The sequence below is a fragment of the Ambystoma mexicanum genome, chromosome 9 (assembly GCF_040938575.1).
Source record: "Ambystoma mexicanum isolate Mex_15411 chromosome 9, UKY_AmexF1_1, whole genome shotgun sequence".
Lineage (NCBI taxonomy): Eukaryota > Metazoa > Chordata > Amphibia > Caudata > Ambystomatidae > Ambystoma > Ambystoma mexicanum.
Window position 1 is genome coordinate 1,138,764,274 of NC_090931.1, and position 23,311 is coordinate 1,138,787,584.

General features: G+C 46.2%; 1 protein-coding gene across 3 annotated transcripts in view; it reads right to left on the minus strand.

Annotated features, from left to right (window-relative positions):
• Positions 1-23,311, minus strand: part of ACVR2A (activin A receptor type 2A) — an 853,417-nt gene that overhangs the window by 70,714 nt on the left and 759,392 nt on the right. For all 3 annotated transcript variants that reach the window (XM_069616514.1, XM_069616513.1, XM_069616515.1), the window contains one exon: positions 6,303-6,433. In XM_069616514.1, the coding sequence (XP_069472615.1) occupies positions 6,303-6,433 (131 nt within the window). The remainder of the gene's footprint in view (positions 1-6,302; positions 6,434-23,311) is intronic.

The window sequence follows — 23,311 nt, forward strand, 5'->3', positions numbered from 1 at the left end:
AGAGGGGATCCAGCCATCAGGGGCAGTCCCGGAGTCAGCGAGGGTTGCTGGAAGGCTGCAGGAACAGGACCGAAGCGGCGCGCCCGCCATTTTGAAGCCGCCTGATGGTCGCTGTCTGCGGGCCCCCTGCCGCGTTTTCGGGGATCTCGTCCGCGTTATGCGCTCAGGTTGCTGCTGTCGGTGCTTCCCACATTCCGCCACCTAGATCAATCGGTCACAAGCGCGGACCATAGCAGGAACTTGGGATATTCAGATGTTGCTGCAGTCTCATGTGGAGGCAATTAGAGGAGCTGCCACATCGCTGGCGATCCAGGCCACGCCCCCATAGCCATCAGCTTTTACAACTGTGTCACAAAGCACCTTCAGTGCAGTGACACAGGGAAGACTTTCAGATTTCCCAAGGTTTAAATACCTTCTCTGGGATCAACTACTGTTTTCCAGAACAGTGGAGGGAAATTGACTTCACTTAGCCCTGTACATTTCTAGACCCAGCACACCCTATCTTACAATAGAGTGCTTGCGGGGGGGTGGGGGGGGGGTTACTTAGTATCCCCTATGTCTTGTGACTCATGTAACAGTCAAATGTTACCCTTTCCTCTCAGAATGGCTGGTGGCAGTGGTTTTACAATGAACTACCATGATTTACCCCGGCCGCGAACTGTTCGCAGCTCCGGTAACGTTAAATCATGGGAGCCATGTTTTTCAAGATGGCGTCTGAGCCTCCTTTGTTAAAATGGGTCCCGGTCTTCTTTTTTCGCCATTTCTTTGTGGAAAGGTCCCTCGAGCTTTTCTCTGCGCGCCAATCCAGGTTTGGTCTCTTTGTTCATTCGCCTTTGTGGGGCTTCAGGAGTGAAACCCGACTCTGGCTCCAGAGTGTCTGGGGTAGGCAGGAAGTGAGGGAGGTGCCCGAAACTCCCTGTGCTTAGTCTCCTAGGAGACGCAAATGCACTGTGTGGTGATTGGCTGGCTGACTGTCCGGCAAGGATAGCCACCCTGCTGGGTGAGTGGCAGCTAGGCTGAAATGAATGGGAGAGAACTTAATAAAAGGCGAGTCTCTTGGCTTGGAAGGCAGAGTCGACCACTGGACGAAGGAACCGAAGAAGAGCTTGAAGAGGAAGGCTGCTGCAACTCCTGGACAGTTGGTTTGCCCGGTGAAGCCCTGCTGCAGGGTCCGAATCACCAAGGTGGCATCGACAGAGAACCCCTGCAAAAGACCACTTCTTCCTTTGAGTTGGTAGGACCAATCAAAGTAAGCCACCTAGACACCCATCTCGGAGCTGGTTGAATTTCCTCAGAGTTGCTGCAGGAAACCCTAGGACCAGGGAGAGGGACAACAGATTGCGTGTGTTGCTTGAGGGCTGGCCTAAAACTTTTAGAAGATTCTCCGGACTCCCACGAAGCAGTACTGACCAAGCTTGATCCCCCTCAGTTGAGTGCGGGACCTCAGATGTGAGGAAAGTCCACCTGGACAGCCAGGAACTGCGCTTATTGCTATTTGCTGAACTGCAAGGAGCTGAAACGCAAAACAGCCACTGAAAGTAAAGTTTGCTGGTTGCCAGCTTTGACTGTGCCAGTATAGTGCAGGAGTTCCCCAACGTCCTCCCTCTTGTCCCCACAACTGAGGCCCAGGAACCGTGAGATCTGCAAAGCTGTACAGAAACAGAAGTATTCAGCTGAATATTTTTCTTCTTTACTAAGGTACTGTAAAACTAGCCTAAGAGATCTTACCTCTTACTGTGGAAGTGCTTGTAACTTCTGCAACTCACAAGTCTAATCAGCTTGTGGCCCTACATTTGATTATTCGTTTTACTAAAGACTCCTAAGAACTTGTGCAAAGACGTTTCCATGTACTTACCTGAAGTGCTGCATCCTATACAAAGACTTTGGCCTATTGACTTTGGCTAAGCCTATTGAATTGAATGACTCCTCTTAATATCTGAAAGTATTTGCCCTGCTTATGACAATTTGTATTTCTTGTGTTCTAATAACTTTTGCCTTTTACTTACTTTTTAAAGAGTATTCTGTATGCCAAAAGTAAGGTATTAATGTCCCCAGCACCCTTGTTACTGAAGTCACCTGTGGGCGTAAGTTGTGTCTGTGGGCCATCCCAAAAGGGTCTTGTCCGATTCAGAAACTCAGTGTACAGTATTGAAGTATATTTTTGTGTTACTATTCTATTGCTCCCTCCTGAAGAAGGCTTTATAACTGACTGATAAATAAATTATTAATTGTTTATGCAAGAAACCTTGAGTGTAAGAGTTTATTTGAATACCTGTAACTGTGAATCTTTGTGTAACTCCACTACAGCGCACATTTCCCCTCTTGAGATAAGCCTGGCTGTTCAACACGCTACCAAAACTGTGTAGTACAAGCTTATACCAAAGGTTGGGTTGCCTATACCTGTAGTCCTAGTTGTGTGTAGTGTTCCCAGAGGGTACTGCATACAATCTTTGCCTAACAGGCACTTTGACATTTGTTTACCATCCGCGATATGGGAAGAGCACTTACCTCGGGTGGAGAAGCTTTCCCAGATAAGAGTCCAGGTTAGCTCCAATAAACTGCAGCTCCTGCGAAGTTGTCAAATGGGACTGGGACTTTTTGAAATTGAGGGAGAAGCCCAGTTTGTGGAGTGTGCAAGGTGCTGTCTGGATGTTGTAGAGCCTGCCACCACTGCCATCAACTTGGTGATGAACCTCTCAGCGGAGGTCAGCCCAAATGGCAGTACACGAAACTGATGAGCTACTAACAGCGAATCTCAGTTATTTCCTGTGCTATATAGGCAGATGAAAATAATCATCTTGAAGATCCAATGACAACATCCAATCCTAGAGCTGAAGGGCCTGGAGGATCTGCGAGAGAGTGACCATCTTGAACTTGCCCTTCCAGAGGAACTTGTTCAAGCATCTCAAGTCCAAGATTGGTCGCAACTCTCAGTCCTTCCACGGAATCCGAAAATGAGTACCAACCTCGATCTGTTGCTGCTGCAGGTACCAGTTCGATTGCACCATTCCCCAACAGGGCTAGAACTTCCTGGTAAAGGAGCAGATCTGGTACTTTCAAGGACTGGCCTCTCGGGACAGTTTGTAGAGTCCAAGCATCTGTAGTAATACTTCGCCACTCTTTCAGATGTTGGGTTAACCTGCCTCCCACCACTGTCATGTGCCCTAAGTCTTTAAAGTGTTTTAGAGGCAGCTGTAGGCACAAATGGAAAAGAAGCGGAGGGTGCAGCAGCACCTCTGCCTGTACGTCCACGGGAGCCCTGAGGCTGTATCCTCTGTCCTTTCTGCGAAAACTGATCTCTTGTTCTTTCAACAGAGTAGTACTGAAATGAATGGTTCCTCCATCGCTGAGCAGAAGATGGAGCAGAACGACCCTGTTGAGGCTGTCTAATCGCTAAACTAAGGGATTTAGTGGCTGCCTTAGATGATTGCAGGAGCACATTCTGACTTCCTTGACCAGGCAAAACCGGCTAAGAATTTTACCGGCGGCCATAGAACTACTTACACAGTCAGTTGTGTCCAGCCCTGACTGTAAAGACTGACACAGTTTCTTTGCCATCTTGAATGACGCTTAGAAATCCTGCCCTCTTCGCCTTCTGGGAAATGTTGAGCTGCCATAGAAGCCAAGTCCCATAAGGTCTATGTAAATTTAGCCAGCGCACAGGTAGCATTGACCCAGCAGAGAAGACTCTTCCCCAGAGTGTACACTCTTATCCCTGTCCGGTCGAATTGTGCTATATGCTGCCCCTTTAGAATCAGAAGTGGCTGTCTGTAGCACTAGACTTTCTGGGCTTGGATGTTTTAAAAGGAACTCCTCAGGGTTTATGGGGGATGGCCTACATTTTTTGTTTAAAACCTTATGTACCACAGGAGTGCAGTCTGGTCTTGTCCAACACACTATTTTTGACTGCAGTATGAAAAGGAACAATAGGGTCCTTAGTTGGCCCCCTAATCCACAACATATAAGTCAAAACATCCTGCTCATATTCAACTGAAGATCTCCTCAGCCCAGATATTCTATAACCTTAGACATGACTGATCTGTAGGAAGTATCAGCATGTCCAGGTGCCAAATTCCACTTATGGGGAAAGTGTCATGACCACTGGTCTGTTCAGGAGTTTCGAAAAGGCCACATTTTGGATTCTTGAGATACAAGCGCCTCTGTAACACCTGGAGTGCCATAATCTAGTCAAAAACATGGCTTTCCTCCTCCACCTCCTCCTCATAAATAGGAGGCCATATACTTAAAGTCCTTTTTTAGCATGATGTTTGGAAACCTGTGATAACCCTGAAGACGATGAAGGCTTCGACACGGTCGACTTCGAAGCGGATGGACTCTACTTCGACGGCATTGATTGGAGAGGCGGCAGAGTCTCTCCTCGAGATGCCGAGACCACAAGTGGAGCTCGAGAGGCCTTCTGGTCCTTGCTGTCTGGGCATTTGGGAGCGTGGCCAGCGGCTTTCGACGACTCTGTTGGCGATCAGCGCGAGGGGGTCAGAAGTCTCCTTTGAAGGGGTCAGTTCTGCCGCCTTTGCAAAAACCTACACCATTTGGAGTCAAAACTACTCCAACTCTGCTTTCGAAGCCCCTTTCCTTGGAAAGCTTAACAAATTGTCCTGCAGGAAAGGAATCTGCTGAGGTCCAGCTGGAGCGATGGCGCCTTTTCCTAGACCATCTCGATGAGGATGATTAAGGATATCGCAACCTTCACCCTGAGCGTTTAGCATGTTTGCCGTGCCTCTTGGCCCGTTGAAGAGATATACCTCTCAAACACTTCTCTTCGGACGATTTAGCCTTTGAAGGGGAGACCAATGGTGATTTAGGGGAAGGCCTGCCTAAATAGAGTTTCCTCTTCCTCTCTTTTAAGGCTTTTACCGTGATAGATTGGCACAAGTCAGTGCATGCCATCAATGTTGTGACCGACCCAAGCACCAGAGACATACCAATGCGGATTGGTTATGGACCCGTTTTCGGGGTTCAAGTAGACATACTTTGAAAATGTTTCTCAAACTCCACAGTTAGAAAACACTCTGAGGCGAAAGAACCATTTTGAGCAGCTGTGTGAAAAAATGGAACTGGGGCAACTGGCGCGGAGCGTGCCTTTTATCCCGAAGCCAACATAATAATCGAAAAGGATGAGGCCCTCGAGGGACACTAAGTTGGCGACGATGATGCACAGCGCTCTCTGCTGTGAAAAGTTTCCGAGCTGCAAGCAGGATATCGGAGTATATCAAAGAGGAGGAATACGTGGGAGGGCACAATCCATTCAAAAAGTATGTTACTGGATGAAAGGAAGGTGACTTGAGTAGTAGTGTAGAGAAGGGAGCAGTAGTGTAGAGAAGGGAGCAGTAGTTTGGATGAAGAAGCAGTAGTGTGGAGGAGGGAGGAATAACATCAAAGGGTATAAGAAAGAACTAGAAGGAGTGGTAGACATCGGAGGAACAGAAGATTTGAGGGAATAGTGACAAGTGGTTAGAGTCGAGGAAGGGGACTAGAAGAGAGCAAGAGTGGTGAGTGAGTGTGGTAGAAGAATTGAATTCAACATGGTGTCTGTATGGCACATTTTCCCAAATCCTAGCAAAGCACTTACAACTGGATAGAGTAGGGAAAGTTACAAAGTCCCTGAGGGGAGAATAGGTATTCTGCCTTTAGGTTCTAACCGCCAGTCGAAGGAACTAGACAGTAGGGGTCAATCGTCTGTATCCACTAACCTGGGGGTCACGAACATCTGTGTTAGGGAGAAGGTACAAAAGTAAAATGAAAGAGGGACAGAGAACTTACCGAAGTACGAGAAGCAGAACCCCAAACACAAGACCTCCCCAGGACCTGCTTTGATTGAATTTGCAAATGCTCAGAGGACGGATCCACTCCTGGACCAAATTCAGAAGAATCTGGTTTCAGAAGTCGAGCTGAACCCTGAAAACCCTCTATTTCGAAGGAGGACTCTTGTATCGAGAAAATGTGAACCCCAGGGGAGATGCCGTTAATCAATTGTTGGTCTCAAAACCGGGTCAGAAGGCCATACTTGAATTGCCCCACTCCAATCTAACAGCAGGGCATTTGGGACTACAGAAGACACAGAAAACATTGCTTAGCCAGTTCTACTCGACTAGGAGTATATGCAAATACCAAAGAGTTCACTGCTTGTTGTCCCATATGTCAGAAGACCTCTCCTGAGGATGTACCCCAGGCATCCCTGCAGCACTGTCACCAGGGGAATAAAACTGTTTTTACTTTTACATTGTTGTTGCAGTGTTAAGACTCCAATGAATGGCCAGCTCTATAAAATGAAAATTACTTACTGCATGTTTCTGCCAGCAATCCCTTAAAATAGGCCTCTTTTTCTTATGTACTACAACTTCCTGCATGTCTTCTAGAGATGGATGTTGACCAATTTCCTCCTCAAATGGCAACATGTACTCATCAACTGGACCTATATAGGACAAGAAGAATAAACATTAAACGTTTGAAACAGGCATGATTTTAGATCAAATTCTGTGCGTACTGCCTAACAAGTCAACATTTACATCACGAAGCAGAGTCCCCAGTCAGCATCTTTCCTCAGCTACCAATTCCTTTGTCTTTGGCACTCCCAAGTGGATACATTCTACACTGTGCACAACAGACCTATGGATTGACAGTGGCAAAATGAATAGGAAGCGGTCTGCAGGGGAAAGTGATAGGTTTGTGGGGAGTAGACTAGTGTTGTGCCTCACCTTTTCATGCCTTGCTAGGGCTCAATACTTTGTTATGCTGTGTCATTGCATGCTATGCCAGGTTATGCATTGCTATAACGGGTTGCTCGATTGTTTGCACCACTGAACATGCTCACTAGTCTACTTTCCACCTTTCATTACACACAAACAAGCTACTCACCCTGCAGAGGACTCTAGCCAGCAACCTCCTTGACACACCATGGTCCCATGCAAACTGTATGCCTCTCCCACCAGCTTGTCAACAGCCCTGCAGCAACCCCCCCCCCCCCCCCAACACATTCTTGTTTGCAGGGAATACTTGGTAACAAACCATGCAGGATACCTACATCGGGAGGTCCCTCCTGGATACACGTACCCCAAGTGCCCAACAGCACACAGAGCCTTTGTCCTTTCAAGCTGCAAGGAATTCTGATCTCACCTTGGGAAGGAGTCATGGATGCCTGGTTAGCACCACTATACCCTTATCAAAGGTAGTAAACTATCCAGACACAGAGCCTGCAGATTGTTCACTCTGCCAGATGTAGTACCTACAACTAAAAAGGCTGATTTCCAGCTCACATGTTTTACATCCACCATTGTCATTTTTTCCAAAGGCGTATGACCCAAGGCTAAGGAGGAAGGATAGCTCAGAGGCAACATGTTTGTCTTGGAAGCAAGGCAACGCTGCGCAACACAGGTTCGAAGCCCGATCCCACGTTTAGAAACCACCAGCTGGTATTACACGCATTATAAATGAATGAAAAGACCACATCAAGATCTCAGTGAGGGTGCTGTCTTTCCTGGGAGACTACAGATGGAAAAGCCCCACAAAGTAAAGTTCCACCACAGGATTCACAATGGAAAACATTTCTATCAGGGTTGAGATAAGCTCCAAAAGCGGATAAATATGTTCTACGTGACTATATTCAGCCACCATGGTGATACAAGGATAATGTGACAGGAGCAGGTCTGACTAAACCTATGACTTAAGAGAGGAATCGTAGGTAGAGATGCCAAGACTGCCTCTTACATTTCCTCCCATTATCTCCAAGGCAACCATTTATTTCCCCCAACAGCTGCCTCACGCTAGCCAGAGCTCTCATACAATCAAAGTTAGACTACTGCAATAGCCTCTACTTAGGTGCCAACCAAGCGATAATCAGCAAACTCCAAGTCCTTCAAAATAATGCGCTACGAGCAGCGCTAAACATTCCTAGGCGTAAGCACATCTCTGCCACCAGAACCACATGCAAATGGCTCACTATTCAACATAAAATCGATCTTAAATCCCTCTGCCTCACCTACAAAGCTCTCAACAACTTAGCCCCCCCCCCACCTTACTAGCAAATTCACCATGAGAACTTCCATCAGTACCACAAGATCGCCCAATACCCTATGTCTCACAGTACCTAGATTTACTTCCAAAAGAGCAGGTGGCTCAAGCTTCACTGTCCTTGCCTCCCAACTCTGGAACTCCTTGCCACTGAATATCAAGGAGTCCAAATTCTTCTAGTCGTTCTAGTCGTTCAGGAAACTAGCCATTGGGTGGCTCCTGTCAAAAAGCCAACCTTAAGTCTGAACCAGTTCAAACTGCTTACAAACTGCACATGTCTCTTCTGTTATTTCTGCTTGCTATTACTCCCATTTCTGTATATTCTTGCTACATTATGATTATTGTCCTCATTGTATACTCTGTATATACTTGCTACCTTACGATTAGTGTTTCCATTGCACTGTACCTGTAACCTGTACCAAGCGCCCTCATACTCCCGGGTCGGGAGCGCTATAGAAATAAATAAACAAACACCTAGGCACCCTACTGCCTGGCCGCAACTCAAGGTATAGTAAGGGCACTTTTGTTTGGTCCGAGTTGCTAAATGGCCAATTTGCAGAAAACCCCACTAGTGAAAACATGTCTAGGACTAATGCTTGATGAAGCAGCCATTCAAGATTTGCTAGTGAAAGACAATTCATCTTGTCTGCCTCGTCATTGTCTACCCCTGGGAGGTGTTCCTCTTGCAGATGGATCCCATGACTCTTGGCCCACAGCTACAATTGCACTGCTAGGACAAGAGGGGCAGATTTTGTCCCACCCAGCTTGTTCACATTGTACATTGCTGCTGAATTGAAAGTCTTAAGGCTAACTGTCGGAACAAAACCCTTGAGCATTAAGAAAATGACCTGTAGCTCCAGGACATTTGTGGGTTCCTTAAACACCTGATTTGACAAATCATATATCGCTCTCAAACCCAGTGGAGATTAATTTGTTATGATAATCGCCAAAGACACTGGTTCCTCGAAGGGATCCCCCTGCCATTCGATTACTCATCGAAGAACATCTGATGGACTTGTTGTGGAAACCTCAAAACCTGAATTAAGGCTCGGAGGCTTGAGATCCAAAATTTCAAAGAACTCGCTCTGCGCGCTTCATTTTCAGCCATGTCAGATGGACTGCCAGAACACAGGAACCCATGAAGCTTGGGAGCCTCTGGAATCACCATGCCAACGGTGCAGGGAAGCATTATTCAAGATGTCTGAAATCCTTTTCGCAGTTGCAAAAACACTTGACAGCATGGTTTTCCACTGGAAGCCTATAATAATCAGCTGTTAGGAGGGAGTTAAAGTTGACATTTGGAAGTCCACTGACAAGCCTAAGTCAAACAAGGTATACGTTATTTTGTCCCGATAAGCAGTTGTCCAAGTATGCTCCGTAGTTGGACAGCTGCCATCATTATGGTGAATACCTGAGCCAATCTAAGCCCGAATGGGAGCACCTTGTATTGAGAGTTCCGATTCACCACTGAAAAGCAGAGCAATCGCAAAGGAGCCCAAATGGGGATGTGTAGCAAGACATTCTTCAGATCCACTGAACAAATCCAGTCTCCCTGGCGAACACTACACTATTTGTGCAGCTGTGATGATCTTGAATTTTTTTGGGAAAGAAAGGTTGAGAATGGTGTGCAGGTCCCCTGTTCGGTTTTGGTGAAGTGATGTTAGGAAGCCTGAACGCGTGCACCAACACAGAACCTGGTTGATGGCCTCCATCTCTGATGGTGTCTCAATTCCCCCAAAGAGTAAGTAATTGGTAGATGAAAACCTTTGCTCACCATGGAAAGGACTGGAGGGGTTGGGGGGGGGGGGGGCGAAATGGGGGGATGATCTTTGATTATGGCTCGCCAGGCCTCGATGTGAGAGGTCAGCCTCCCACCAGAGTGACATGGGTTCTGGTCCGAAAGTTACTTTGACTTGTCTTTGTGTTAGGCAGAATCCTGTGCAGTGCCCTTAGGGACCACTACACACAATTAAGACTACAGGTGGCAATACAAGTTTTACCTTTGGTACAAGCCTGTACTACTATGTCAGAGTGGTAGCAGTGGCGGAGCAGCCAGGCTTATCTCAAGAGTATATGAGCAGTAGCAGAGATTACACAAAGGGACCACAATTACTGTGACTCAAGCAAACACTGACTCAAGGTTTCAGGTAGAAAAATATAAGTACATTTCTTTTTAAACCATTTGTTATAAACACAACACTTCTATTGAACTTCAATAAAAACCACACGTTAAATATACTACAACTAACCAATTCACTTTGTACAGTAAGTCTCAAGGTAAGTACCCTGTGTTTGAATGAACCGGTGTTATGAACAAAACACGCTACCGCGAATACGATTGCGATCACTTTTTGACAGTTCGGTCTACTAAACAAAAGCGTATCCGTGACATGAAATGCTACCGGGGCAAAAACACACTTAGCACCTGAGATACCCAGAGGGAGTTGGAGACAAAAATCACAGGCAATATTTTGGTTAGGCAGGCAGAATCAAGAAACACTCAGAGACAGGAGGTCAAAAGTCAAAGGGCCGGAGCCAGGGTCGAAAGACACCGGGGCCAGTTGCCGAAGATCACACGGTCAGACAGTTCACGATTCAACATAGCCAAAAGTACTTCGATATTGTCAATGTTCAGAAGCAAAAGTTATAAGAAGGAGGAAAGACAAGGGCAAGCCTTGGAAATGAAGAAAAAGGGGTTCACCCAGTTTCCTCAACAGAACACAGTACCTTGTTCCAGTGGTGCAGCTAGTGCCCTGGCATTTGTTCCTGTTGGTTTCCCGCAGGCCCACGATTCCTGGAGCTTCGTTGTGAAGGAGGACGTCTGAAGGAGGTCTGCACCACACAGGGAGGAAGCCGGCAGCAGCGACAAGGAATAAAAGGTGCGCTCCTTAAAAACAGGAGAGGCTCTTCAGGTGGCTATCCGGACCACTACAGCAGTGTGCAGCGATTTCGACCACGGAAGAGGATCCTCTGGCTGTAGAAGATGAGCTGGTTATCCCCACCAAGCTCAAAGGAAGAAGACTCCGGACTGGATCTTCTCTGAGTCATTGAAGGGCAGATAGCTCAGGTCTGCAGCAGGGCTTCACCGGGACTGGGTAGTTGCAGCAGCTGTCGTTCTCTCCGCTTCTCTTCGGTTCCTTGTAGTTCCAGTGCCGACTCTCTGACTTCTAGCCCAAGAGACCTGCCTTTTATGTGAAAAACCCCCATTCATGCAGCCTGGCTGTCAATCACCCAGCAGGGGGGTTGTTCAGCCCGGACAACTACCCTGGCCAATCAAGACAAAGTGCGACTTGGGTTTCCTAGGATACCCTGTGCAGGGGGTGACTACACCCCTCCCTCACATTCAGCCCATCTAGACACCCAGGCGCCTTGAGGAGGGCTTCTGGGCAGAAGCCCGCCAAAAGACAGTGAACAAAGAAGGCGAACCTAGTTTGCCACGCAAAGTAAAACACAAGAAGAACTTTAACAAAAAGAAATGGCGAATAAACCCAACCGGAGCCAAGAAAAAGACGATTTGGTCAAGCGGGTTTATGTTCGAGGCTAATATAATAGCCAAGAACAGTACCACGTTTATCTAATATAATCGCGGAAGAAAGGTTAGGGTAGATACCACTGCCACCAGCCAAGACTAAATGTTAAAAAAAGAGCGAAACAATGCTCTAGGAGGCACAGATACAAAGGGATACGAGTTAACCCTTTCCAGTACTCCATGGAAGATGGGGTGTACTGGATCTGTGGTAGATTGACTAAGTAAAGTTAATGGTAACTTTACCCTTTTCTGGGGGACAGTAGTCGCCTCAGAAATGGAGTCGAGGGAAGTCTCAAAGACAACGCTGTGCCACGGCACTGAAGGTGCTGTGTGACACACAAAAAGAAGGGGGCTACTGAAGGTGTACTTCAGAGTCCACAATCACAAAAACAGGTAGAAACACATAGCAAAACCCAGGTAATAGTGGGGGAAAAGCTCTCCCTCTTTCCAAGTGGAAAAAAATAAACTCCAGAAGTCCAGCAAAGCTGCTGGGGGACTCACTAGGTGAGGGAAATTAGCCATAAATGAAAATTCTCCCTAACACCTTGGAGGAAAGGGAAACTCCTGATGAGGTTGAGGATTTTGCAAAGAAACCCCTACTTGATCATTTCTGCTGCGTCTCTCTAAGCCATTTTTCTGGGTGCAGAGCCTTTCTTTCTTGGTAGCCCGAAACACCACAAACGACACATTAAATTCCTACCAAGATGAGCCTGAAAGGGCTTTGACTGAGTTTGTTGCTAAGCACAGAGAAGGATTTAGCAGTGTGTGCTAACCACTTTAATAGAGCGATCATCTATGGAGCTCTGTCATAAATCAGTTCTAAAGCATTGTCTTACACCTATTCAGATAATTTGGTTGCATATAACTATGCTTATCTAGAGATATCTGCACCCAATGCCATGAGCTGCTGTGTCAACATGGAGGAAGGGAGGGGGGGGGTGGTCGGGCAGACTGCAAAATATCCTGGAATGCAACCGTGGCATTTATATAGCTGACCAAATTGCTCCATCTTGTCAGGTGATGTGAATGTTTCAAAATCAGTGTACTCCTTCCACAATGTTTGTTTGGCAGCTGCCAACAACGATCACTGTTCGCATACATCTAGTGCATCTAATGCCTGTTCCCATCTTCCTAGGACTTTGTGCCCTTTGAAGATTTTGAATAAAGATTTATGGCTGCCACCCACTACAGCCAAAGAGGCCAGTGGCCATGAAGTACCTGTTCAAAGCCGAAGTGACGATATCTCATATCACTTCTTTTGTCTGTTTGAATGGCCAAACAAGGCTTAGCCCAAACCATTATAGCCTGAGCCAAACCTCTTTCTGTAGGTGGTTCCCAGATCGTTCCGATGATCAATAGGGGTGTCCTTGCCAACACCCTCGCTCTTTCTGTTGGGTCTTTCAGGAAAGGGATTTCTTGAAAATCCTTCATCACCATCACCCAGGTATGGAAAGTCTCTGCTGATAGACAGGTTTTTCGATTCCTCATCAGATAGTTCTGGGGAGCCAAATCTGGCTCTGCAAGGGTCTGCGGAGGAGGCAAAGGAGAGGTTGGAACCTCTATGGGGGTTCCATCTTGTAGTTGCATCTATATGAATTAGGAGGCAGTGGCAAAGGTAACTGTGGCAGAGAGAACCTCTTGTATAAGCTCGTTAAAATAGGTTTGCATAGGATAAAAATGCTTAGGCAGCAGAAAACATGAGATGAACTGATCCTCTGTCAGGGTGCGCAAAGAAGCCACGGTCGGAAGAGCAGGTTGTGTCAATGAATGTATCGAAACAGACTCCCAGGAGGGCCTTCATAGGGCATTCCCAACAACGGGATTAGAGATGTTGAAGAGAGAAGGTGACAGGAAGTGCATCCTCTAAGCAGGTTGCTCCAAAGACTACCCTGGAAGAGGCCTGGCATCCCTTCCTGTGTCTAGCTCGGTGAAACCCTGTTGGACTACCTGATCTCTGAAGACACTGAGCGGTGCTTCACCCCTTGGACTAGTGGGACCAACTAATCTTGACAGGTTTGTGGATGCAGCAGTCCCAAACCTTCTGTAGTGTCCTTGGACCACCCAGTGGACTGAACAGCTCTCTCGTGGGCTATCGTGCTTGCACATCTCCTTGCTGCAGTTGCACACGGAACGTTGGTAGTTGCCAGCTTGAGGTACAAGTCGCCTTCTCTGAATTACAGTGTTCCAGCATCAAGGGATCCTGTCCTAGATACCCTTCAACCGCAACTTAAATGACACTGGTTGTCGCCTGTGTGCGGAGAGAGTCACTGGAACTCGCCTTCCCCAGTCCTGTAAAGTGTCATGAAGAGGCCTGTGCTAGGCAAGATTGTATGCAGTACCCTTTGGGTGCACTACAATAACCTTGACCTCCTGGCAATAGGGACCAAAGATTTGGTATAAGTTTGAACTACACAGGTTGGTGGTGTGGTTGAGCAGCCAGGCTTATCTCAAGAAGGGTCAATGTGAGCAGTAATGTTGTGTTGTGACACAAAGCTTCACAGTAGCATTTATTCAAATCAACACTTACGCTCAAGGTTTCTTGATGAAACAATTATTAATTTATTTCAGTCAGTTGTATAAGCCTTCTTAAGAAGGGAGCAATATATGTAACACTTCTAATACACTTCAAAACAAACTCTTAGATTCTCTAAATCAGATGATACCAATTGGGGATTGCACACAGACACTTTCAACACCCTCAGGTGACTTAAATAGCTAGACACTGTGGACATTGATTTATCACTGGTACATTTAGAGCAATGCTGAGTTGGGTGTAAAAGATAGAATAGAGGCATAAAACAAAGGTTAACAAATAATTCATAAACTGGTAAGTACATTTTGAAACCTTCCAATGTCAAATAAGTTTAACGTTTTCCTGGGGAAAAGAAAGCACAGAGTGAAAGGTAAAGAGGAGTCACTCAGGGATCCAGGACAGCCAATGTTAATTGCACAATGTCAAGGGGAGAAGAAGATCTTCTTTGCAGGTAGGTAAAAAGGCTTGCACAATGTTTTTAGAAATGTTTGTAGAAAATACAACAGTTGAAGGGCCACAAGCTGGGGTAAAGCTATAGCAACTCTGCAAGGTAACCAAGACCGGTCTTAACTGAGAGCAAGCAAAGCTACACAACAAGAGGTGAGTTCTCTTAGACATTACACTACCTCTGGTTAGAAGAAATAGTTCCAGCTGGCCTCTGTTCCTGTACAGCTCTGCAGAACCTGTTCCTGAGCCTCAGTAGTGGGGACAAGAGGGAGGATGTTCTGCAATGGGAAGGTCAGTGGCAGCAATGGGAAAACTTCAATTTAGCAGTCCTTCAGTGTTTCAGCTCCTCGCGTCTGACAGCAAATAGCAACACTGCGGTTCTCCGATACCACTTAAGACTCGCGCATCTGCGATGCCTCTCTAAGCACAGTGAGAGGGAGACCACGTCTGGTTGCCCCCAGGAGACCTAGGGTTACCAATCCCAGGTTCCTTAAAAAATAGTTTTACAAAGGTAGCGGGCTTAGAGAGGCATCAGCTTCACCTCACTGATGATCCCCAACAAGGGTGAAACACGTGTATGGGGTTGCTGGTGGTACTCTCGTTCAGATTGGAGTTGCCATTGTATTTCGGTGCTGGACTGCCCCTGGGCAGGACAAAGACTGATATGCAAATGGATATTTCCCATCTGTGAAAGGCACAGTGAGTAAAAGCAGTGGCTGCGAACTCTCAAGTGGTTAATAACCACTGAACAGGTTATCATGTCTGTTCTTGCGAGAGAGGGGCGCCCGCTACCTTTGTAAAATTACTTTGGAGTTGATTGGTCCCACCAACTAAAAGGGAGAAGTAGTCCTTGCAGGGCTTCTCTAGTCAAAGCGATTTCGGAGTTTCAGCACAGCAGCAGGGCTTCACCGGGCAAACCAATGGTCCAGGAGTTGCAGCAGGTGTCTCTTCCAAGTTCTTCTTCGGATTCCTTCGTCCAGTCGTCTACTGCATTCCAAGCCAAAAAGCTTCACCTTTTATGCAGGTTTCTTCTATTCATTCCAGCCTAGCTGTAAATCACACAGAAGGGTGGTTGTCCTTGCCGGACAGCCAGCTAGCTGGCCAATCACATTTGGGTGCATTCCTGTAACCAAGGGGATTAAGCACAGGGTGTTTCGGGCACCTCACTCACTTCCTGCCCCTGCCAGACATGCTGGAGCCAGAGGCAGGCTTCACTCGTGAATCCCTGTATTCACAACAAAACAAAGGTCCTGGTATATCATAGGTTGGCCCATGTGAAGTGTAAATGAATTAGAGTCATTCACAAGGTCCCATCCTGTATAACTATTCAAGTTATAAATGTTGCATGCGTTAATGTGTGTACAGACACTCCTTCAAATGAAACATGAAAAACTATTAGATTTGAAATGAAACTTTTATATCAAAAGGGTAGTACACATGGTGAAATCTGACATGTGAAGACATATATAATCATATGTAATCAATAAAATAATTAGCACATACAAATACAGAGTGTGGAGTCCTTTAGACAATAAAAAACAAAGAATGGTGTGTGAAAGATAAATATGAAATAAAACTGAGCATTAACATAAATTAGTTCATAATCACTTTAAAGTTCAGTTTCAATCAAACCAGAAGCAATATAGGTTTAGGATTGAAAAACAATTATCCTGAAAATGACTGTGCTCTTGCTAGAAGTTCACAAGTGAAGCAAGTAACCAGTATTGTTATACAGTAGTGAAAATCCCAAAGTGAAATCTTATTGTATGATGGGATTGGGTCTGCCAAGGCCACTCGTGAATCCCGCCAAAGATAAAACAAACTAAGGGACCAAACCTGGTTTGGTGCGCAGAGTAAATCTCAAGAAGGACCTTTCCAACAAGAAATGGGCACCCATCGGTTCCTTACTGTGGTTGTGAACACAGCCCGCGGTAAAAACACACAATGGTCGTAAAAAGTAAACCACTGCCACCAGCCATTAATTGTAGAAAGGGTAACAAAAACATGTTTCATGAGAAACTAGACAAAGGGGATACTAAGTAACCCCTCCAGCACCCTATGGTAAGATAGTGTGTGCTGGGTCCAGAAAGTTACACAATGTAAGTAATGTCAATTTCACTTCACTGCTCTTGGAACAGTAGTTTCACCAAGAGAAGGTATTTAACCCGTTGGGAAATCTAAGAGACTTCCCTGTGCCACTGCACTGAAGGTGCTGTGTGTCATAATGTAAAGATGATGCCTATGGAGTTTGTCAGACTCCAAAGTCAAAAGAAACAGCGAATAACTCACATTAAAATTACATGAGATAAAAAAAGTCCTTAAGTCCAGCAAAAGAGCCGGGGTTCTCTAATGTAGAAGGGAATTAGCACATTTTTGAGAATTCTCAACAGCCTGCCCCCGTGAATCTTGCATATATTCATTGCTAAGGGTTGCACCTGGACCCGACCGGGAGAATCCTTGCACCCACAGCTCCTGGGCACCTCTCACTGGAATCAACGGCAGGAAATCCATCCCGCAGTTGACCCATCAGGTCATCTGGGTAAATTATATTGAGCGGGGCGGGAGAAGTAAACACACATCATTTGCAAGCCCTTCTACCGTCCCCTCCCCGGTCCGCGGCAGACTAACATTGGAAATAAGTCCCTCTGTTTCCTAAACATTCCATTCCACTGCCTTTTGGTTGTCGAACCTGGGAAGAATTTTGATAAGAACACAATTACTTACCATAATACTGTTTTTGAATATCTACTTTGAACAATTCCCAACACAAGTAAATTCTAACTTCCCTGTAAAGAGACATTCTGGGAAGAAGCATTGTGGCTCCTGTGACTTTTTGTGCACAAGGTCCCATTCTCCCTAGAGATTGATCGGCTTAAACTATGCAAATTACTTGCAAATTGGTTCTATCATATACTGCATTATTTACTTACCTTCTGTGTCAAGTCATTTGAATGCATTTTATGAACCTATGGTGAATTTATATGGGATACATCACTTACCGTAGTTGTATTTCTGATGCTTGTATCTGCTTATATTCACATGCTTTGCATAGCCTCACATCTAGTGGTACGTGCAGAGTATTGTTATAATATTATTATTTTTGAAGTCTGCAAAGGGACATTGACTAGGCGTGTTTATAATACTATCCCTAGTGTTACTTGTACTGTACCCATGGTCTCACATGCGTCGAGGTCCCTCAGATTGTTTTGTTTCTGGCATGAGGGAACATAAAATGTATGTGCGAGTACAGGAAAGCAAGAAAGGTGTAAGATGTCTTTGTACCTTCGACTCCAAGAGTGGAGGACAGGTGGGCGCATATAAATCTAAGCAGATACAAGCATCAGAAATAAGAGTACGGTAAGTATTGTATGCCTTCCGAGGCTGGTGGATCTGCTTAGATTCACATGCTTTGTATCAACTCCCAGTCCACAGGTTGCTCCACTATATCCTCGAGTGCCTTATAGACCCCACTCCAGCACTCAGTCTCCCACATGACCACAACATGTGCATCAGATCAGCTTCTTCGCCCCCATACCTACAGCATCTCTGTGTATTAGTTGCATATATTCTCTTCAAGCGAGCTGGAGTGAGGTGTACTCTGTTTAGCATTTTAAAATGGATTCACATGAACCTGGAATTGAGCGACACTTGTTTGGTGAGGCAGCACAGCTGAGACCAATGAGAATCCTTGAACGGGATCCCGAGATCCCTCTCCCATTCCCCTTTAAAATCAGGTAACTGCCCCTTTCTCGCCTCGAGTGCTATTCTATACAGTACTGAGGCGGTTTTCTTGGTTGCCCCAGAAGAGGCTATGTAATTGAGACATGATGTGACTCCGGCTTTTGTGGGAATCCGTCCCATGTCGTGTTATTGCATACCAGAGATATTGTAGCTTCTGAAGTGGAGTGTCATTTACCCTTTGTTTAATCTCCTCCCAGGGCTTAAATATACCATCATGGTACAAGTCTCCAAACTGTGTGATGCCCACCCGCCAGTGTGTGGCTAATGCTGTGTCTGTCAACGCAGCCAGATAGGGCGCATCCCAGAACGGCATTTGGGGACTACACATCACAGTGTTACAGGGCTGTTGCGTGGCCAGTTTCGGGTCTAGGTGATCAGTTTCCCCTCTTTCCAGCAGCTATCCTGTGTAGCAATGTGTCCTTTGACTTTCCTCGTGCTTCTAGATCAACATAAGAGGTTCACGGTGCATCTGCGACCCAGTTCATGGCATAGTATGCTTTGGCTGACAGGTAATACACTTTGTAGTCTGGTGCCGCCAGTCACCCTCACTCACATGCCTGCGTGAGGCGTTGCTAGTTGCCCTCACATTGCCCTTCCACACAAAGGCAGAGCAGGCAGCAGATATTCTCTCAAGGAAGGGTTTGCCTGGCCAGAGCGGTATTGTACTAAAGAGATAAAACTATTTGGGCAGTATGATCATCTTAACTAATGCTAATCGCCCCATGAGCGATATAGGTTCCAGCGATCGAGTTTAGCACACGTCGCCACGACTAGTGCGTCATAATTGAGGGCGCAGAACAAGCTAGCGTTGTGTGCCATCTCCACCCCAAGTATCTAATCTGCTGGGAGGTCCAGCGCAGCCCATTTAGGTCCATTGGCGGAGCCATGCCATCGGTCAGTGGGAACATTTCGGACTTAATTATGTTCAGCCGGAGACCGGAGTACCTCCCGAACTCCTGGACCGCATCTAATACTCTGTGGAGATACTTCTCGGGTTTCCTCACAAACATAATGTCGTCTGCATATAGTGTGATCAGTTTTAAATGCCCGGCTTTGGGAATACCAGCTCTAGCGTGTCTCATCCTCATGAAGTCGGCTAGTTGCTCAATTACAAGTGCGAATAACAACGGGGAGCGCCGGCACCCTGGCCTGGTTCCCCCGCCAACTCCAAAACTGCAGACATCATTCCATTCACCAATACCCTAGCATATGGTAGCATATGGTTGTGTGTACAGGAGTCGTACACACTTGATAAAATTAAGGCCAAAACCATATGCAGCAATCTAGAGAGAAACTGCCAGTACACAGTGTCAAAGGCCTTTCGCATTTCCAGGGATATGGCGACTCCCTTATAATCTGTGGTGATTCCCGCCAGTACATTATAAAATCTTGTGTGTTGGATGACGTCGACCTCCCCAGCACAAATCCTGCCTGGTCTTCGTGTACCATGTGGAGCATCACCGGGTTGAGGGGGCAAGCTAGTATTTTGGCGAAGATTTCCGCATCAGTGTTGATGAGTGACAGCGGACGGGGACTCAGGGGACTTCCCGGGCTTCAACAGCAGAGTAATGACTGCTTCAATACCGGTGTCCAGGGCCTCGGTTCACACCGCCATGAGGCGGGGCGCTAGTTCCTCTGCAAATTCCTTATAGAATTCAGCCCCCAGCCCATCCGATCCCGGGGCTTTCCCACCAGGGAGGTCCTTTATCACTGCCTTTATTTCGCCAAGCATTACGTGGGTCTCTAGGGCATTGCGCGTGTCTTCAGACAGCAGTGTCATGGGTATGGCAGCCAGGTAATCATCAATCTCCTGATCAGTGGCCACACTCTGGGGCAGGGGGGAGCAAGTATAGGATGCTGTAGAAGTTGTAGAACACTCCACTAACCTAATCCGCCTTCATGACTGCTACGCCATCCTGTCTAGTGATACATGGGATGGTCGTGCTTCCCCTTTCGGGAACGCATCCGTTGTGCCAGAAGTTTGCCTGGCCTTGGAAAGAACATTTGGATGCATTTGACAATCCATATTGAAATAGCCGATTTAGAGACAGGATTCTCCCTGCTATGGAAACAAAAAACTGATTTGGTTTCCTCAATGGCTTTGTAATATTTAGATTACATTACTGCTATCCTAACATCTAATGTATTGAGGCTTTTCTCTGCTGAATAAATTGAGTTTTGGAAGAAAGCTGAACGTTCTATGGACTAGTCGACATGGAACTTTGAGATGCATTTTGGAGAAAAACGTGGGTGTGTTCCTAGATCCACCTTGTCTTTATGAGTAACAAAAAATGGATCTTGAACAGAGGGCTTGCAGCTCACCGACCCTTCTTATTGATGTAATGGTTACAAGAAATGCAGTCTTGCAAGTGAGATGTTTAAGACTGGCTTTATGCATTGGCTCAAAGGGGGACCTATGAGTTAATTAAGTACAACATTTAAGTTCCATCCGGGATTTGGATTTGAATTGGGGGCGGCTGTATATTTGAACCTCTTCCATGAATGCTTTAACGCCCTGGTACTTTCCACCATGACAACTTATATTAAGAGGTGGTGTATAATGAAAAAGCTGCTAGATGGACTCTAAGGGAATTAAAGACTAATCCTGAGTCTAAAAGGTAAAGCAAATAGTGTACTATATCAGAAGGTAAGCAGTCACTAGGATTGATGCTGCATGTTCTACACCAAATGACAAAGCGTTTGCACTTGTTCAAATAGCAATGTCTTGTGTCGTGTTTACGTGCCTCCATCAAGATGACCATATATCTTTGTGGCAAGTTTAAATGTCCAAACTCTATGACTTTAGGAGTCCAGCTGCCAAGTTCATTGTTTCAGGGCATGGATGGAGTGTTGTCCCTTGATGTTGGGATAGCATGTTTTTTTTAAACATCTTTATTTATTAATCAAAGGCATACAAAAACAAAGCATAGATACATTTTCCGATAACAGGCTATTGTTGTCAGACAGGATGCTTTATGGAGCCTGCATTCCTGCTCTCCGGGACTAAAGTCGTTTGCTGACCTTCGAGGATTTTCAGGTTTACCCCCATCCCACCCCTTTCCCCGCATCCCCCCCAATCCCCAACATTTGAAATCCAACTTTTGGGATACAGAGTTCCAGTTGCATGAGTTCCTTCGTAGGCAATTGAGTCCGGGTTTTAACCGTGTAGAGAGGTTCATATGAAATGTGTGCTCCTGAGTAGACGTGGCTTGATGAATTGGGCTTCTCTGTCCTCCACCAGCTCGTGAAAGGGTGACCATATTGTCAGGAACCTTAGGTATTTCTCGGTATTGAGGGCACATATCTTCTCCATGGCCATTACTCCCCAGATCTTAACCCACCACCAGGCAGACAGCGGACCCGACTCGTTCTTCCAATTCTGTGCAAGGGTCATTCTCGCCACCAATAATAGGTGAATAATTAAGGTGGCCCCGGCCCCTGACATTGCGTATACTCCTTCTATGGGTACTCCCAACAGGATTGTTTTTGGGGACATAGGTAGCTCCACACCTGTAATGTCTTTAATGTGGCCTAGTATTTCCTTCCAGAACATGATCGCTTTGGGACATGTCCACCGCATGTGGAATAAGTCACCCCTCTTGCCACGGAATAGCATGTTTTAAGGGCACGGTAGTTTGACTGGTGTTCAATGAGACATTCTGAGCAGGTGTGAAAACCATGGCTGTCGTGCTCACAATGGTGCTATTAGGATAAGACTGACTTGTTCCTTGTGCAGCTTGTGGATTATTTTGTTCAGAATTGGTGTTGGGAGAGGCCGGGGGTGACGCATACACAAATCTTGTACTAGCGATTGCAAAATGACCATTAGATTGTCCCACTGACCGCTTGCTTGAGACCAATGTTTCGCTAAACATTCGTGCACTGGACACATGCGCAGACCTACCTGTGGGACAAAGTATATGCATAAAGCCATCCTCTCGAGAAGGCCCATTGCCTTTCGTACAGGTATCTGACAACCGGCTACATAATGAAGGATCTGAAACAGCATGTCTTGTCCTCTCTAGTGGGAGGGAAAGATGCAGCTTTCTTGGGTTTGAATCAATGCGCCCAGGAATTGTTTTACTTGGTTGAGGACTAGACTTGTTTTTTTCTCATTGATTGCGAACCTTAATTGGAACAAAAGGTTGTCACTTGTGTATGGTGTTGACACATTTGTGGCGTTGCCTGCTATGAGCCAGTCGTCTAGATAAGGGTACGCTGGGATGGACTGCCATCTTAAGTGTGCTGCCACTACTGCCAGTACCTTGGTGAACACCCTTGGCGCTGAAGAAATGCCAAAGGGGAGGACTTTGAACTGATAGTGTGTGTTTCCTTCCTGGAAGCGCAAGTATTTTCTGTGCGCTGGCGACATTGAAATATGCCCAACGTTGCCATGTAATCTCCCTCTTTTAGGAGAGGGATAACTTCATGAGTTGTCATTCAAAACCTTTGTTTTGTGGTTTGACATATGTGTTGGCTGGAGGCAGATCTAACACAGGGCGCATAGTTAAGTTTTTCTTTGGAACTAGGAAGTACACTGAATAGATACACTGGTTTACCTTGTGAGGTGGGACCAGCTCTATTGCACTTTTCTTTAGAAGAGACTATTTCTGCTTGTAGAATTGTGTGATGTTCTTGCAACATCTTTCTGTGTCTTGGTGGATAATGTTGGGGGTTTTAGAGAAACTAAATGGCCTAACCCTTGGACACAGTCGACAGCACTCACTGGTCTGACATGATCCCCCTCCCATACATGGGTGAAGAGAAAAATGCGAACTCCTACTGGGGAGACTTGGGAGGGAACTTGAATGGGTGTGTCATTGCTTAGGGGCTGCAGAGCCTCTAGCGTCTGCAACCCTATCTCTACGCCTTCCTTTTTGTAGTCCCTTTGAAAGGTGCACTGATAAGGGGATGATTGGGTCTGGGAGATGTACCATGGAGTGGAAGGTTGTTAGGGTAGTTCTTCTAAAGTCCACTTATGGTAGGATGTTATAAAACTATCCCCTAGGTATACAGAACCCGAACCTCTAGTA